This window comes from Bactrocera latifrons, unplaced genomic scaffold (assembly GCF_001853355.1).
Source record: "Bactrocera latifrons isolate USDA-ARS-PBARC rearing strain unplaced genomic scaffold, ASM185335v1 scaffold_5, whole genome shotgun sequence".
Classification (NCBI taxonomy): Eukaryota; Metazoa; Arthropoda; class Insecta; order Diptera; family Tephritidae; genus Bactrocera; species Bactrocera latifrons.
In genome coordinates, this window is record NW_017537156.1 from 3,617,092 (window position 1) to 3,636,757 (window position 19,666).

General features: G+C 32.4%; 1 protein-coding gene across 6 annotated transcripts; it reads left to right on the forward strand.

Moving 5' to 3' along the window:
• Window positions 1-1,268: 1,268 nt before the first annotated feature.
• On the forward strand, window positions 1,269-17,622 carry LOC108973698 (large neutral amino acids transporter small subunit 1). 6 transcript variants are annotated; one of them, XM_018941116.1, is made up of 9 exons: window positions 1,269-1,600; window positions 4,245-4,332; window positions 4,462-4,894; window positions 7,644-7,839; window positions 11,473-11,575; window positions 11,955-12,222; window positions 16,157-16,481; window positions 16,561-16,685; window positions 16,749-17,622. In XM_018941116.1, exons 3-9 carry the CDS (start codon window positions 4,626-4,628, stop codon window positions 17,023-17,025), a joined length of 1,563 nt encoding a protein of 520 aa, XP_018796661.1. In that variant the 5' UTR covers window positions 1,269-1,600; window positions 4,245-4,332; window positions 4,462-4,625; the 3' UTR covers window positions 17,026-17,622. The 6 variants fall into 6 exon arrangements, with proteins under 6 accessions (XP_018796661.1, XP_018796659.1, XP_018796663.1 ...); XM_018941114.1 differs by having other exon boundaries at window positions 4,285-4,894; XM_018941118.1 differs by lacking the exon at window positions 4,245-4,332.
• The last annotated feature ends 2,044 nt before the right edge of the window (window positions 17,623-19,666 follow it).

Genomic DNA, 19,666 nt, shown 5'->3' on the forward strand with positions numbered 1-19,666 from the left:
AATTTGAAAAGTGGTCGAGATGCTTTTTTTGAAAATGCAGAAACCTAACCTGCAAATATATTTATAATTGGGGGGAATTAAAAATAGCAAAATTTGCCGGCACAATTAAGTGACCCAATTGCAAATACATACGCGCACACATACTTGTACAATGTACATATGTACATGTGTATAGTAATTACGTGAGTTCGCTTCTATAGTGAGTACGTAAGAACTTACAATGAGTGTGCGCCAATTTTAGGTGACCAGAAAATATTTTTACGATTTAGTACTCTGAAAAAAATATTTTTGGAATCTAAAAACAATTTGCTTTTCTGCTTAGAGTGTGAAAAGTGAAAAACTTCGCATAGAAATCAAACATAAGTTAAGGTGTTTCAAGACTTCTGAGAACCTACGTTATGCCCTGAACAGTTCCTTAGTTTTTGAGATATCGATCTGGAATTTTTCACACATACTTTTCTCCCCAAGAGTACCTTCATTTGTTGGAATCACCAATATCGGACCACTATAGCATATGGCTCTCATATAAACTGAACGACCGGAATCAAGTGCTTGTATGGAAAACTTTTTTATTTGACAGGATATCTTGACAAAATTTGGCACATATTATTGCCCAAGAAAACTGTACAATCTCCAAACAAATTGTTCAGATCAGATCACTGTAGCATATGGCTGCCATACAAACCGGATAATTGAAATCATTTTATTGCAGCTTTGGTGCAATCTAAGTTTCTCTGGTTTAAAAAAAAAACTTGGACTTCGGAGCGCTGTTCCCGCTTTCTAAGACTCCAATATTCACAATTTCCCATGTACTCTCTTAATTGGAGTTTCCCGCACAGAAGCACGGCATATTAAATTAAGCTTATTGTTATTGCATTTCAAACACTTCAATATTGTTAACAATTGTTATAAATTAAGTATTGTAATATTAATTTGCTGAAGTATCTCATATGGGAGCACTCAATCAAAGGCTGGGCAGAGATTAGTTAACACGTGAATTTCGCCAGGCAATGAACTTGAAATACGAATCAACGCCAACCAGTAAATGTACGGATATAAATACATACAAATATGCAACTCTCCAATAATACTAACTTTCATAAATATGTACAGTATACATATATGTATGAACATGTATATGTAAGTATTTCCCTTTTCCCAATCTTACAAGTCGGGTGGGATGGATGAAGCTTCACGCTCTTTTCGCGAAAATAACGATAAATATATTGTACAAGAGCGCATATCAGGGTGAAATGAGTAAAAAAAAACTGAAATGGTATTCGCACCCGCTCAGCTATGACTTGACTTTACATTGGGGTTGAATATAAACGGTGTGATGACATTGCGTGAAAGCGCCAAAGAGAACGCGGCACGCACACCACCAGTTTTCGGTGTCGGCACACAAGACAGAGTCAATGGCAGTCAGTCTGTTCAGTTGGAGCGCGTTTACCGATTGTGGTGGTTTTGGGAGCGGCAATTTAGATAAATTTAGTGCGGCAATTATTGTCAGTGATTGTAAAATGTGTCTGCTCAATGATAAAAAATTCACTTAATATTCTGTGGAAAATTTATAAAAAAGCACAATAATTAAAAGAGAAATGTAATAAAAGAACACACAGCTTATTTACGTAGCCCTTACTACTTTACATACATACATACATACATATGTATTTGCAAAAACGAAACCACTTGTAAACAACACTTATATTCTAAAAAAGTTATTAAATTCAATTGCATGTTTTAGTAAATGTTTTTTTTCGCGAATGCAAAACGTGCGATTATTCGAGCTTGCTTGTAGAATGCTCAGTTATTACAGCGCCGACTAGGCACCATGTGCCAGCAATGCAACTGATACACCATTTTCGTGAAATGCATTCGCGTAGTGCAGTTGCCTAATGTATAGACTCTTAATGGGGGAACTTCAGTAAAAAACGTGAATATTTAAACTTTTATCGAGTTGAAATGTAAACAGAAGAGTTATATTGTATTGGCTGATGAAATTTAGCTATTTATTGCATGGAAACGGAACACCAGGTAGCATTATAGCCACTGTCGTGTACATATCTACAGGCATTGTTATGTTATTTTAAAGCACATGCAATCTTTAAGGTGACCAGGTGCAAGAAAAATGTTTTTCTTCGTAAAAAATTTTTTTTTTAATATTAATATTTTATTTTAAATAATAAAAAAATATATATCTGATCAGCTGACGGTGTTTCCTTGATTTTTCATAACACCAATAATTGTTAGATTTGTCAAATATAAAAAAAATTAAAATTCTTAAATTATAATTAAAAATTGTTGTCATATTTATCGTAGGCAGAGTTTAATATCCAGTGTTTGGTATTAGGTTTCTAACATTTTTACCAGCGTTAGCTGTATTTCTGTCTTTTTATAACCACTAAATTTGACAAAAACCGGTGCTATCTTCATTTTAGCATTTTATTGGTGTTTGGTATTTAAAAAGTAGTCGAAAAGCAACTATGTTTACTTTTAGATAAGGAATAAGCATAAAATTGAATTGCTCGACAGATACTTTATGTTTTATAGTCACGCTACAGTTATAGCTTTTATAATACCAAAATAATCCAGAGCACAACATTTTAATTTTAATTTTTTCTCCACAATACAGAAATAATAACAAATAAATCTTCAAAAAGTCGTTGAATTTTGTTCCGAAAATGTTTTTTACATGTTACGTGGGTTCCTTCGGATAAAAAAAAGTAATTTTTCGCTCGGAAAAATGTCCCCGCGTTGGCAGGGTTACAGAGTAATTTAAAGTGAAAAAATACTTGTTTAAGTTAAAACCTTAACTTAGAACTTGAACGATGGAAAAACAAAACTGAAAATTGGATTTTTGGCAGACATTTTTACAAAAATATAAAAATTTCAGTGCAAGTTTCGCGACATTTTTTTTTTCAAATAGTTGTTGTCGAAAATACTCCTTCGTCCATGTCTTCGAACGAATATCAGTTAAAGCGCCCATGCCTCGTGAAATACCGATTTTAGGCGGCTAAAAGTTGCAGAAATATATTTTCATATAATAACTTGACATAATTTGAACTGATTTTCCTTGCTTGTAGAAAAACTCTCAGCGAACCCATTTTATATGTACATGTGTATGTATAACACACACTTTCATCCTATTCTATGGTACTCAACAGGTGTATCGTGAATACAATAAGGCCTGCCGTTGAGGGAGATAAAAATGTTTGTATTGGCTTTGTGACAGCAGACATTGACTTTGAATTCGCATCGAACTATTGGTTGGTTATTGGTTTGACAGGCCTGATTGTCGCTCTTTTTGCAATGCTAATCACATTAGAACAGCATATTCATACATACTTACATGTATATATACATATGTACACATGCAGATTCACATTCAATTAGGGTAGAGTGATAATATGATACGTCCAAGGATTTTAAGATAAGATATGCATTCTAATTAAAAAACTGTTACTAAGAAAAAAACTACAGGATGAGGTTTTGACTGTTCCGTACCTATGTTAATATTTAAAGTTTTGACATAGATAGACCGCTGCTACTAGTTAGTAAAAAGTTTTTTGAATAGTTTCGGGAGTTTTATTCATATTTAGTAAAAAACCTTCTTTGAATTGTTTCGGGAGCGGTATTCATATGTTTCCTCTTAGCGAAGAACACTATCCAGTATCTGTTTGAGTTTGAGATGCATTGCTGGTTTCCCATTCATTTTCTGTCAGTTACCAACGGAAAATGTTTCTCAATTTTACTTATAATAATAAAATAAAAATTTTATTCGTCCATGAAGTACCCACCCTAATGTTTTGATATTTTTTTTATCATGCATGCGCAGTGCTAAAGTGAGAAAATTTGCACGGCCACGCAAAAATCGCTCGCAAAAATTAAAGCTAAACATTTATTTCATGCTACATACATATGTACACATACACACTTACGTATGGTACACAAGTGCATACATATAATGAATGTGGGAAATGCTACAGTAGCGGAAACCACAATGAGACCGAACTCTACAAATTAAAGTAATAATAACTGTTGTATATTTATGTTCCAAGTCATAACAATTTTTAAAAACAAACAAATTATTAATTTTTCGGTTAAATTATCTTAAAACAATGCATTTTAAATTTTTTAAAAAATTGCATAAAATTGAAGTGACGTTTTTCTTACGGGGTTTGTGTTGCAAGTGCATATGCATGTGCGAGAATGAGCTGTTTCATTTTCCAACGAATATTTGACAGTTGAATTCAATTTTCTTCTTACACACGGTAAAACCGAAAGCGGTAGTTGTCCATTTGTTCAGTTCTTGATGCGAGCTCCAGCTGAAAGGTAGTAAGACTACACCGCTAACAAATATTCGAAAATTCGTTACATATGTACATACAAATAAATAATTGCTCAAACGTGGTTTTATTACGAAAAAATCCTTAACAAATTTAAATATATACGTAAAAATAGTAATCTGCACAAAAAAACTCAACAAGCGGCTTAAAAGTTTAAAAGTGGCCGACTTATTCTGACAAGTGACACAAAAATATTTAAAAATTTCGTGAAAGAGTACATAAAACCAGCATTTATAAAAGAAAACGCCAATTTTCAATAAAATAAAAAAATACGTTAAAATGACAGAACGTTATGCCAATGGTGTTTCCACAAGTTTAGTGCATAATTCGCCACCTGTTGCAAGCAATGGTAGCGTGGCCGTCACCGACGCCGCTGCCACGCTTAATGGCCATGGAAATGGCAATGCGGCAATGCCTGAATCTGACGACGGCGATAAAATCGTATTGAAACGCAAACTGACGCTAATGAACGGTGTGGCTATCATTGTGGGGACTATTATCGGTTCCGGAATATTTATAGCGCCAACAGGTGTCTTCAACTATACAGAGTAAGTATGTAGTTTGAATTTCCACAGTTATTATATTTCATTATTATTTTTCCTTTTATATGAATGCGCAATGAAAGAGAAGTTTAACAAGAATTCTAATAAAAGTTCTCTTATTTTAACTTCTGAAATGAAAATCTATAATTGAACAGTTGCTTTATTTACTAATCAATATCTTTAGTGGTGGAGTTAATAATTTGTGCTATTATTTGGCTATTAAATACTAACTCGTATTAGACAATAGTTTTGTTGGAAGTTTTGTTGACATTGCTTTGTCGTAACGGTGCTACTTAAAGAGATAATTCTCTGTCAGAAGAAGGAAAAATTGTAGCTCAAAAACCCTAATTTTGAGAAATTTAATTTTTTTGTTTTTGCATATTTTGATAGTTCAGCTGTATGAGCTGAGTGAATTTAGCCATGCCCGTCTGTCTGTATACAGTTTATCAGATAACGATCTGAAACTTTACACTTGTCTTTTTCTCCCTAAGAAGTTGGTCATTTGTCGGCACCGTAGATATCAAATCACTATAAAATGATCGGAATAAAGTGCTTGTATGGTAAACTTTTTAGCTATTGTTCGGTGTAACGGTGCAATCTCCGAAAAACTTGTTCAGATCGAGCCTCTATAGCAAATTTTTTTTTACCCCACAAATAATCCGATCAAAGTTCTTGTAAATAACTTTTTTCATGTGTAAAGGGTATTATAGCTTTCGTGTTTTTTTGTTTTAGCTTATTTTGCAAATTTATTTAAATTTGACTTTGCTACTGTTATTAAGGTACATATACATATATTTGTTAGGGATATAGGTAATTCAAAGATGCTCTGTGCTTACTTAAAATGCTACTAACTATTTTCCTCTTTTCCTCATTTCATCTTTTCATGTATTTCACTTCTTAAAAAATATTGTTTTATTCAGTTCTCTAACATTACTAGAATAATATTGTTTTAAATTCTCAAGATACGCCTTGAAAAATTACGCGCTTGAAGTGGACTATATAAACACTTAGAATTTTAAAGACGTTTTCCTGGAAAATGTGTTTTCAAAGTCGGTTGTCAAGATTTCACTTAATGATTCACTTAATATTACATAGGTCTACGAGATATAATTTACATAGCCTTCAACGAGGAGGACTTTTTAGTACATTTACAACTATTATTCTCATCGAGAAAATTTTTGCTTTTTTGTTTGTACTTCGTCCAACACTTAGTTTATGGTCTTAACTAAAGACGTATTTTCTTATTTTTACTTCGATGATTCTGTAAGAAGTTTATTGCGTAAATTTAATGTATTCAGAATTGATAAAATTTTGTATTTGTCTAAGTAAGTAAAAAACATGAAAATTCTGCAAAAAATTCCATGAATTAAATTCATTTGTAGAAGTTGAAGAAACCCTTATAAAAGAAAAGTCGTTTGATTAATATCTGCAAAGTGCGAGAACATACAATTTGTATATATAAAATGTGTTTTCTTCAATTTGCATATAATTATGAAGGAATTAATCTATGCATGTGCCTAATATACTTAAATTACTATTCAAACAAATAATTCCGAGTTTTTTTAATTACTGGAAATTGTTAAACACGGAAATATTGAAATATATTGCTTCTTTAGTTTCTGGAACGAGCCATTCTGTAAAAGCATATGTTACATACTACATACATACATGTCTTTACCATTCGAGAGTAAGATGTGTGGGCGAGCGTGCTTCATTGAAAATTTATCAATTAGTTTAATTGGCAAATTACAGATATACAAGAAATGTGTGTATTATCATTTATTTTCATTTCACAAAACACTTCGTACGAGGGCTACTTTCTTGACATCTTATGCCCGATGTTCAGTGTGTGGCTCCTCTAGCATCTGTAGAAAGCTGTATTGAAATTTATCAAACTGCTCGCGTGTATACCTTTTATAACAAATTTTATTCACTAAATGAAATCAATTAGTGGATTCCGAAAGATATTAATTTAAAATGACAACGAGTTAAGATCTTATTCTGTACACTTATAAAATGAAGCAATATTTTCCAATAAAAATTATTAAAAAATTAACTAGCCTAAATATTTATAAAAATCTAGCAATAATTGCTAATAAATATTAAAATTTTATTAAAGTTTTAATTTTTTCAATATATATTACATATATGTGACTTGGTCTACGGAAAGGGGGCTTAGGTGTCAAAAAATCAACGAGAAACTGACGAAACGAGTTGTTTATTTTTAACAGCTGTTTCCCAGAAAACTAGTTTTCGCACGTTAGCTCCCTTTTCGTAGACCAGGTCACATATATATATATATATAATTTATCTTACGTTGCATAATAATGATTGCAAAACCTAAACACTACCTCGGCAAATGCCAATCAAACGCAAACGCACGTACAAACACGTACGTACATGTTAGCATTATGATTTGTGCTTGAACAAGTTTGTCAATTTTAAACAAGAATGACAAACATATTGCCAACGAGTTTCAAGAGAAAATCACCAAACCCCTCATTTGCCACTGCGCAGCCTTTAATTACGTGCATAATTTAAAGCAACTCTTTTAACGAAAATTTGTAATTTGCAACGGTCCTAACTATAGTAGAGCAAACTTTTAATTCGCGGCAACGACAAATTTCGGGGAATGCCCGTGCGTATACGTAACATTTACTTTGACGTGTCTAGACGTTCATGATTGCGTTGTGTACCAACAAATTCAAATTTCTTAGTTATTTATTTATATTTATTTGTTGTTTAACTTTTTCAGATCGGTGGGCTCGTCTCTGCTCATTTGGGCTGCTTGCGGCATACTCTCGACGATCGGCGCACTTTGCTATGCTGAGTTGGGTACGAGCATCACACGTTCGGGTGGCGATTATGCATACTTGTTGGTGGCATTTGGACCGCTAGTCGGCTTTTTGAGATTATGGATAGCTTTGTTAATCATTAGACCAACAACACAGGTGAGTTTTGTGCAGACATGTACATATTTTGATGTGAATGTATGTATGTATGTAGATTATACAAGTGTGTAAATAAACAAAAATGCTAATAAATAACTGTACAAATAATCAAATCGAATTAAGTAGGAATTTTTTTCTTAGTAGGTAGCTTTTTAAAATAATAAATAAAAAAATTTATTAGAGAAAATTATTTTAATTCATTATTTTAAAATTAATTGATGAAAAATTTGAGAATTGAATTTATTTTTCAGTGCAAATATCGTAGAGAATTTGGCAAAATTTTTAAAGTAATTTACCTTTCAAAAAATCGATTATTGTTTTTGTACACATATGTATGTATGTATTTGAGAATTTTCCTCGAAGATTTAAAGTTGTTCCGGCAAATAGTTACAGAGATATAAGAATTTTTAAACTTAGTTTAATCGCCTCCTAGAAGCGAAAAGGAAGAACGCCCTGTAGCAAACTCGGCTATAGCCGCATAAGAAGTGTCTACGCCAATATAGAAGAAGAAGAATTGCCTTCCAAAACTTAATACGCGTTTTTTTATAAAATGCTGTTTTCAGACTCGTTTAAAAAAATTTTATATGTGTCGCTAATATGGATGAATGTGTTCGTTAATAATTTTGATTTTTGATTCTAAAGTGTAAATTTTTTCACAAAATAAAACTTATTTTAGAACGAAAGAAAATCGAACTTTTGAGCATTCATTTAAACATTACCGGCATTATTAATAATTTTTTTTTTTGCATTAGAGATAATTTTAAGCAGAAAAATATTCCTCGCTTACAAACTGGAAACCTAGAGATCGTCTGCGGAAGCAAGATAATCTAATTATAATTTTTTTTTATTAAGATGTATTTTTTTAATAAAAAATTACACAGAACAAAAATTTTATGTTGAAAAAAAAAGAGTTGTAACAAAATGAACTTGATTCTTAAACTTATTCTTAAAAAGAAAACTATAATTGATTTGTTAATATATTATTTAAAAATTTAAAATCATTACCATTTTGAGCTTTTCAAAATATATAATATCTGGCATTACAGTTAATTGTGAAATTAAAAAAATTTCAGCTTACTTTCATATTTTCCATGGAGTAGGTCAAGTTGAGCGAGTTAAATAGGCAAGGTGACATAAATTACTTATTTTTAATAAGCAGTGCAGCTTACTTTCCACTTCATAAAGCCTAATTATATATGTATGTACATACATAAGTTATGCGCTTGCATACCTATGAAGGTATATGTACGTATGTATGTCAAAATATGTTCGAGCGCATACATACAGATGTTATTGCACGCTTTGAGTGATGAATCATTGATTAATGGGAATGTAACAAGCATTAATAATTTCTAAAACTATATTTACTTATTATGAACTCATATCGCGAATTTTTTTTCGAACTGACCATGTTCGAACATAAAAAATACAGGGACATTCAATATACATATGTACATGTAACGAATTTGAATAAAAGCATTGTCATAGAAGGATATCAATCCTACATGGAAATTCCGGAACCTTAAAAATAATATATGTTTTTTAATGATCAAAACGATTCAACTTAGTCCCATCCTTCTTTTTATACGCGAATTAGTCCCTTAGTTTTTGAGATATCGATCTGAAATTTTGCATACCTCTTTTACTTCCGACGAAGTCGTTTAGTGGTCGGACCGAGCCCAAAACCTTGTATGGAATTTTTTTTTATTTCACGAAACGATGCAAACTTCGTTCAGATCAGACCACTGTAGCATATATCTGCTATATAAACTTACAGGTCAAAATTACGATCAAAATCTTTTTATGCTCATTTATGCTAAAACTGCAACTGTTTCTAGCTTTAGTACTGCACAATTTAACGTTTTTTCTTGTTTTCACATTAATAATATTGGGTAGTCGAAAAAGTCTTTTCGTATTTTGTCAATAGATGTCGTGGCAGTCGTATATCACCAGTGTTAGCAATCACATTGTGTCATATTATATAGTGTTGGAAGATGAGATTTCAAACTTCATTTAACCAAAAAGTTACCGCTATTCAAAACGAGTAAAAATAATGAAGAAATTCGCTATATTTTGAAATTTTTGTATAAAAAGGGGAAGAATGACACGCAAGCCACCAATGGTATTTGTGAAGTTTACGGAGACGATGCTGTATCAGTTTGTGTAGCACAGCAATGGCGCGCTCGCTTCCGTTCTGAAAATTTCGAAATATTGATTTACACTGATAAAAGCTTTACACTAATGGAATAATGTCGCTAGCGGAAAAATGGCAAAAAGTTGTCGACCAAAATGCTACATAGTTCTTTATTTATTTATTAGTATAAATTAAAAAAAATAATAATTAGAAATACGTAAAGGCTTTTTTGACTAACCAATATAATATTAGAATATACATACATACAATTATCAAATACACTATTATCATCGCGACCGATCAGTCCAAAATGAAAACCCCTGAGAACTAGCTCACTGTTATTGAGCCTTTGCTTAAAATTATGCGCCATTTAGTAGTTTTACTACATAATATAGTATCATATGTAAGTATATAAATTCCATTTTACAATTATATTAACTAAAATATGCATGATTTGTCACCCAATAAATAGTATATTATATTAGGGTAGATGGTATGTAATAAAAAACCTATAAAAATTCAATACAGCCTTACTTAAAAAGCCGAATATCTGGAGAAGTATTATTGATAGCGATTTGGACCTCGGACCTTTTTTTTAGCAAATAAAATTTCCTCATGTCATGTACATACAAGCTCTTGCCATTTACGAGAAATATACAAAACAAAAAAGGGAATATCGTGGAAAAATCAGGTTTAGAGACCTGTACTACCTCTCCGGTGTGAGTTTCGACTTTGTCGCAATGGGAACTTTTGTAGAGTGTGTGTGTTTTATGAGGAATGTGTGTGTAGAGTCAAAGCGATGCCATAAAATGCCTCTGAGCTCTAGAAATTTAAAGATAAAAAATCACGATTGTCGTATATTTTCAAAGGAAAATTTTTACATGCCTTGGTCGAGTCCTTAATGTTAATATGAAGGGCTCAAATTTTCAGAGAATTTTTTTTATGGTATTTCCAAAGAAATTTCATGATGAGAGTGAAAAAATTAATAGTAAAAAAAAACACCCTAATATTATATAGATTAGGGTGCGTTGAGGAAATCAATCCTTCTTTCAGTTTTCTTATTATTGTTCTTATTAAAAAATTTAAATCTCGCACCCAACTACTGGAAAAAATATCTCGTTTTATAAATTTTTTAGAATAGGGGAAAGACCTGCAATGGTTCTGGAATGCTCCGCAATGCTCGACAAAACGGTCTTCGTCAAAAGATATTAACGGTTAAGGTTTGAATGTTTTAAGGCACATTTTTCCTAATGAATTTAATAACTCAAAGAAAAAAATCAATATAAATCGGAAAACTCATAGGAAATACTGCTCTACAAAAGTGATCAACATTTTTTTGAAGCACCCTAATGTAAGAATACTCGTATAAAAAAGCAATAACAAACCGCAATTTGCTTACATCTGTTAATGAATTGCAGCAAATTTAATTACAACAAATTTTATTTCTGTCACTTTATAATTTTAATGTTCGTATGTACGTATTCTTCATATTCTTCCAGACAATCGTCGCGTTGACTTTCGCGCAATACGCGGCAAAACCATTTTTCGAAGACTGTTCACCGCCCGAATCGGCTGTAAAGATTTTAGCGGCAATTTGTTTGTGTAAGTGAGGAGGAAGCAAAACGCATTTATAAATAAATATGTACATATGTATGTATATGCAAGCGTATGTATATGTAGTATGCATACTTGTCACACGTGATTTGTTTACGCTGATAAGGAAACATTACACCAAGTATATTTAACAAATTACCATCATTAAAACAACAGCCTACACACACACACATTTGTACATATAACATTTATTTATAAACTTCCTTTTAGATTTGTAAACACTATCTCGCGGAACACGCCACCCGTTCGCCCACTTTTTGCGCACAATCGTAAACAAATCGGTTTTAGTTTAAAACTTATGGCAATTAATGGCTGCAAATTCGGAATAAATATATTTTTAATTACATGTGCACATGTACATTTGCAGGTTTGCTCACTGCCATTAACTGTTTATCCGTGAAATGGTCGATGAAAGTTCAGGACATATTCACCGCCGGCAAACTTTTGGCATTGGTCATGATCATTTTAGCTGGTCTCTACTATTTGGCGTTGGGCCGCTTTGAGAATTTCGAAAACGCCTGGGAGGGCAATTATGATGCGGGCAATATTGGATTCGCCTTTTACTCGGGTCTGTTTGCATTCGGTGGCTGGAATTATTTGAATTTCGTAACGGAGGAGTTGCAGGATCCATACAAGTGAGTTTATTTAACGACTTTTAGAAAATTTTTCGAAATTTGTCTTTACAAATGTCTGTTTGAATTTGTAGTATGACTATTTTCTTTAAAAAGATCATTGCCAACTGATTTATGACCTCTCACATATGTATGTATAAAAAAATATTACATTTATACAAATGAAGCTTATTTAGCGATTTTTTACATTTGAAGAATTTTTACACATACATATGTAGATTGGAATTCTGATAAGAAGGCAGGGAAAGTACTCATCTTTTTCAGAAAAGACAATTGGAGCAAGGAGAGAGAGAGAGAGAGCAAGCTTATCTTGAAATGGGCAAGAATCTTTTGTAAGAACACGCTTTACATAAACTATCCTTATATTGGTTTAAAATAATTACTTGTTGAATGAAAACCAAAAACAAATTAAGAAGTCAGCTCATAACATACTGAGTAGAGTTGAAACTAAAATCTCGTATAAGTACTACTGTGATCAAATTTTTAATTTATACTTCGCTTGTTGTTTTAATCGGTACATTTTTTTCTGTAAGTTTGTAGTACTGATAGTGACATCTATGCTAAATTTCACGTCAAAATATTCATTAATATTTGAGATACGCGTCGTTTTGTGAGGCTCTGAAAGTGAATTCTACGATTTTTACTATGTCTGGATTTATTGACCAAAGAAGTGCGATAATGCCCCATCTCATACTGCATTGGTTATTCGTGATCATTTCTCCACATATTCACTTATATCGTGCCGCAACCACCACATTCGCCTGATTTATCTTCGTGTAACTTCTGGCTATTCAGCAAATGGCATTTACTCCGAGAATACCGCTTTGACTCAATTGAAAATATAAAAGCTGAATCGAAACAGGCACAGATGGTCATCACCACGGAGGATTTTTCCATTCGCTGGGATAACTGGTAAATTCATTGGCATAAGTGTATTGCAGCGAGAGGGGATTACTTTGAAGGAAATGAAATCGGCAAAATTCATTTTTAATTCGATCACAGTAGTAGGTTGCTTTTTATATAATATTTCGGAATTTTACAACCTTAGTGTTGCAATTTGGCAACTCACAACTTTATCGTAAAGTTTGACATTTTTGATGCTATACATACACGAACGCTATTTGTGTTCTTTACAGTAACTTAAAATATTCATCTCGGCCAAAAAATCGAATAATTAGGCGTTCAACGTATCAGAACGCATTTTTTGGAGGTAGGTTAATCTGAGTGGAAAAAGTGCTTGGACAATTGGTTCCAACGCAAAACTATCTTAGGAATATACAGTGTTTGTCTGTAGAGTAATAGGACTGAATCGATTTAGAAAAAAATATTGAACCAATCGTTACAATTCTTTAAAGGCTTTCAAAAATAGCTCCTTCTGTGACGATGCAGCGCATGGAGAGCCATGCTGCCTGGATCCCCTCTGTCATCTTAAAATGCTTGCCTTTCATTGGCCTTTTCAGACAAGGAAACAAAAAAGTTCGGAGGCGCCACAACTGGAATGTAGGGCGGTTGCAGAAGCGTTGGGATGTCGTCCTTGGCTAGGTAGCTATTCACAAGAAAAGTCGTGGTGTAACTTCCAATCGGCTGCGATGTCTTGCCGGACCCGATTGATCCTACGTCGAGTCTCTTGAGGACTTCTAAGTAAAACTTGGCGTTGACGGTTTATCTAGGAGGAACAAATGCGTTTGATGTCAAAAAAGACAATGAACATGGTTTTACATCAGCGACTTCTTCTCGGTCCTCCAAAAAAGCACGATGCCACCAAAATACCGACTTTCTGCTAAAGTAACATCTGGGTAAGCTTGCTTGATCATATCAAACGTCTCTGTCGAAGATTTACCGAGTTTCACACAGAATTTAATCGCGTACCTTTGCTTTAACGAAACGCTGCATTTTCGGCTTGTACCTGTAACACGCGCGAAAATGTTTGTCCTGACTCTCCAGGTACTTGGAGACAACTGACCAGCCCTCTACTGAATCCGTGAGTGCGCGCTCCGAAGTACAATCGCGGCGGAAGAAATCAGTCCGGACAAATTCTATACGGCAAAATTTTTTAATATTAAATAATACAGAAATGTTCTTCTGATGGAGCTAGTGCACTGAGCAGCAAAACTTCTTTAACTAAAAACTATTTGAGATATGGAATTACAACTTTAGTATGCTATTTTTAAAAGTATTACCTACCGAAATATGAAGATATCGATTTTTAAAAATTTTCAAACTAAATGTGTCCCTTAAAGTCGTTCGACATTATTTCAAGGCTTTAAGCAAACAAAATTAATTGGTGCATACCTTTTGAACCCACCAAACTAGTTCTCTGTGATTTCTCTTCTACAGTGATAACCCAGGTATGAAATCAAATTTCAATTTGAGTGAAAATTTAATTTTCTTAAGTGTTGTGTCAGTCAACTGCTTGCGTCACTCGGTCAATATCTTAGCAAGTCATTCTCGACGGTCTTTTATCCTAAGTATTTGCTTAGCAATCCTCTCTTTGCAACGCCGTTTCCTACTGTATCACGTTCAAGTGGCTTCATTGCGCATAAAAGAAAAGTTTTCAGCAGCACTATGCCCTGATGAATGGTGTTTCTAACAAATGGATGTGGGTGTGCGTGTGCGTTAAAGTCAAGCGTTTAACAATCCTTGAAGGCAATTTATTTTGTAGTGAAAGTTCAAGTATTTTCATGCGTTTGTCAAGCGTACATTGATTGGTCGCGGCGTTTATTGAAAAGCAAAGCCTACCAGTTGATTCTGGAATATGTATGTATGCACATAACTTTCACGCAAACTTATACATATCTACATAAGTATATTGAATGGTACAAATGTGGGTAACTGCGAATGAAGCAACGTGGGAGTAATCATTCAGATGGCTCAGTAGGAAAAGTTTGATTTACTTAAGCGATGGCTGTACTCGATAGTTGGCCAAACGAGCCGATAGTTTTCAAACTAATTTATTACTTTGGAAACAATAGCACCTAAAAAGCTATACGATACACAAAATATTGTAAATTAGGGAAAACCTACCACAAATATTACTGTTCGGAGTTAATTCGTTCGTTTTTCCTACAAGATCCGTACATAAGGCTTGTCATGCTACAACCATTGCTATTCATATATGTATGTATGCAATTTGACACTTGTTGAATTGCTGTGATTTGCAATTCATGAGAGTTTAATTCGAAAAAACAACGAATTGTTAAATGAACAGCTGTTTATGTGTCCGCTTAACCGACTCGGATATAACTTATCAGCCGTGAAATAAGTGAATATGTAAATGAAGTAGACATCTCAGTACACATTTATCTTGCATAATTATGTATCTACTTGCAATCGTCTAAAATAAATAATAAACTAATAAACCAATATTTGTTTTGTCTATAATGAATATAGAAAGGGTTTTAGAAAATATCAAAATTTTCTCTATAGCTATCTAGGACGTGGTTTAAATTTGTTAGGTTGTTTTTTCAGGAATGTATAATTTGTTAGTCTATTATCTGGCATTTAAGTAAACATATCTAGGAAAATTACCCGAAAAAGGTTTACACGGAAACGTTCCCACAATAGTTTAAACAATCGAAGCTAATCCGAGTTCACAATTTTGACACTGTGTGACTAACCTAGATTTCATAAACTTAGGTCAAGAATTCAAATTTAATTGTTATAATTTGGTTATTTGGTCCATTACTATTAAAATTCTGTACTAGATAGAGAGTTCTGAGCAGAACACCAATCTTTTATTGCTAATCTCGTTCAGTTGGCAAAGTCAAAAAATGAAATGAAACCTCATTAAAGCGTAAAAAGATAAAGATAGATAACATAAGATACAGAATATACGGAGACCTGTTGGGTTATTTGATAATTCGATACACAGAACGGCTTTTACAATGAATTTTTATTACAAAATTTTTTATGTTTCTTCCTTTCACTCTCATTCTAGGAATCTGCCACGCGCTATTTGGATTGCTATGCCCCTAGTCACCGGTATTTATGTGCTTGTGAATCTCGCCTACTTTGTGGTGGTTTCGAAAACGGAAATGCTCAGCTCACTGGCAGTGGCGGTCACGTTCGGTAATCGCGTATTCGGACCGCTCGCCTTCATGGTGCCGATATTTGTAGCGCTTAGTACATTCGGTGGCGTTAACGGTGTACTCTTCACATCGGCACGTCTCTTCGCGACGGGTGCACAAGAGGGTCATCTACCAAAATTCTTTACACTATTCCACATTAAACAACAAACGCCCATACCATCACTGATATTCTCGGTAAGTGACACAGATTCGAATGGAGTGGGAGTAGAATATGCAAACATAATTTATATATGATTTGTTTTGATTTACACAGTGCATCATGTCGCTACTGACACTACTCACTGCCAACGTTTACGTTTTGATAAATTACTTCAGTGCCATGTTGTGGCTGTCGGTGGTTGCCAGCATAGCGGGCATGCTCTGGATGCGTCATACCAAGTAAATGCAAATTTTGCAATTAATTTTCTATAATGAAATTAACTAATGCTTCTACACTTACAGACCGAACATTCCGCGACCTATTCGCGTGCACCTGGCACTGCCAATAATCTTCATTATATGCTGCCTGACCCTAGTGCTCTTGCCTAGCTTCAAGGATCCGATGAATCTCATTATTGGTATTGGTATTACCGTTGCTGGTATACCGTTTTATTATCTATGCATAGCGCGTAAGAATAAACCAGCTTGTTATGGTAGACTCTCACGTGGTATGGTGAATTTCTGCAGAGCCATGTTCAATACGGAGCTCATAGAGAGTAGTGAAAGTGACGAGAAGTAAACTAAAAAGCAGCGAAAGCTTTATGAAAACGAAAATAATGTAGGCTTTAATTTTAGTAAATATTAAATTAAACAAACTCAGCGCTAAACAGGTTATGTTTTAGGTTAAAACAAGTACATATGTAACTATTTATGTAAGTACAAAATATTTCATACGCGTATTATTTCATTTTATAGCGAAAAGTATTGTATTTATTTCATTAAAATAAAATAAAATTTATTTTATAAGTTAAAGCTAAAGTTTATGTAATTAAGATACACTCGCACTTACACAAGCATATTAGGAATAAACTTGTAAATATGTATGTACGTTTGCAGACCAACAATATATGTATGTATATCTATGAACCAATTTATAAAAGTTTAAACCAAAATTTAATGAATAGAAAAGTTGTTACCACCTTTAGTTAGTGCATATGAAGCTTCTAAAAAAACAGCAATAATGTTATTATTTACAATTTTTAATATGATTTTTTTCCGTTGCTAAAAAATAATTTGGGAGCAGGAGATATTACGATAACCTTTCTTAAAAAATAATTTACTGGAGATATATCGATAACCTTTTTGAACGCTTCCGGCGTCTTTTTAAATAAATCAAGCACCAAATTTTCTCAAAATTGTGAAAAATTTTGTTAATTGACTAAATTAAGAGGTTCTCTTATATAACTATTAGACTAAGAAGATAGTGAAGGAACACAAATACTATTATGTGTAAAAAACATACACAAATTTAGTCAAATAATATAATTTAAATAGCTTTTTTTACCAAATGAATGCAATATTTTAAAATTTAGTGTGAAAATCAGTAGTGAAGCAGTAAAAAATATTTTTTCAAGAAGTAGTGGAAAAGGACTAGCGACTATGTTTTTTAAAAAGAAATAAAAAAAACTACCAAGGTGAAAACGACATTTTTCGGTTATTAGAAAAAATTTACTTTTTTCGAGACATTTAGTTATAAATAAAAAAATTTATTTCGCCGTTTTTCAAATATAGCATAAAAAAAAAAAAATATTTGCCTTCGAAGTTCTAAATAAGGCCTATTGACTTTGAAAATTATTTTATTTTAATTATTATTCATACTTTGTTAAATTTATCATTTTAAAAAGTAATTTTTTTGAAAATTTTTTTTAAAACATTTTTTTTTAATATTTTTAAATGTTTTTTAAAATATTTCTTAAAAATTTTAAATTTTTTTTTAAATTGTCATTTAGATCCTACCAAAAGAAAATACCAATATTAATAGTTGTTATATTTTCTTTTCACTTGGCAACTTTACTTTGCTTTTAACACTGCTATGAGCTCAGCCTTGGATTTCAATGTTTAATTTACACTTCTTGAAATTAAAAAAAAAATCTTCAAATTAACCTTAAACATGATTTTTTTTTTTAATATTTAAGTTCTAAATTTTTAAATTATTGAACTTTATTGGATAGCTACCGAGCTTATTTGCATTAAGAACTTTTTAACTTTAAAAGACGCAACGAAATAATTATGACATTTTAGGGAATAATGCCTTAAACGATATTAAAGCCTGCAATGCAGCATAATATAACATATTTATACACGTTAATTGATATAAAATTAAAAATTGGTACAGTTATTTGGTAAGCGAGTTACAAAAGAATACTCGCCAAAAATAAGCAAGTAAGACGACAATACAAACTTGGTTATTTTCACGAATGAAGTGAGCTTGGGTAGAAACGACTTGAAAAGTAGTAAACATTTTTCAAACAACTGCTATCATATTCCAACATCCATAAGTGATAGCTGAGTAGTTGCAACAATTGAAAATTAGCTTCGGGGAAATTCTATTTGAATTGAGCTTTCTTTTGCCGCTCACTTACGAAAAAACTAGCTTAGTATAAGTTATTTAAAAATATACACACACTTACATACATAAACAAAATACATTGCAAATATTAAAGTATATATGTATTGGCAAATATGCTTAAAATACTTATTTAATGCTAATAATTAAAAAAGTATAACAATAATATTTTAAATGTGGAATAATATAGCTTCAGAATTAAATAAATGCTTGAAAATTACATATATGAGACATAATTTGTTTCTTTGTACAAGTTAGGGAATCAAATTTATTTTAAAACTTCTGTTTAAAATTATTTTGCTAACATGAGATAATGCAGAGTATATGAAAAAAGTACCCGGAAATTGTAAATAAAATGAAAAATATTTAAATATTCATCATTATTTATTTTGTCTTGTCGGTGAATATGGTGGTTGTTTGTATCGATGGCATTCATTGCGTTTTTGGCTTTAAATTAGGTTACAATCGTACTTAAAAAAAAAAAAAATAGTCAGGTTTACTCGGACTGGTCGAGCAAGAACGTGTTTCATACCCCAAATATTCACCAAAATCATTGGAACGGATCCGTGCGAGAATTCGAGCTCTCTTGTCATCTCTCTAACCCTGGCGAAAGCGAATATGTTCTTGATTGGAGGTGATGTCTAATAAAACTATTGAGTCGGAGCTAACATTGAACATTGCTTAGAAATTAGATAAAAGAGCCAACAGACACAAGCACTCACAATAAATTGTGAACAACAAAAAATCATTGAATTATCTTTAACATATTTTTATACGTTTATACAATTTCTAAAATTTCCCCAACGAAAACTGG

Excerpts from the sequence above, each read along its gene's own strand:
- LOC108973698 (XM_018941116.1), top strand. The coding sequence starts at position 4,626 with ATGACAGAACGTTATGCCAATGGTGTTTCCACAAGTTTAGTGCATAAT. Across the intron at positions 7,840-11,472 it reads TCATTAGACCAACAACACAG|ACAATCGTCGCGTTGACTTT; the intron begins GTGAGTTTTGTG and ends ATATTCTTCCAG. Across the intron at positions 16,686-16,748 it reads CTCTGGATGCGTCATACCAA|ACCGAACATTCCGCGACCTA; the intron begins GTAAATGCAAAT and ends CTACACTTACAG.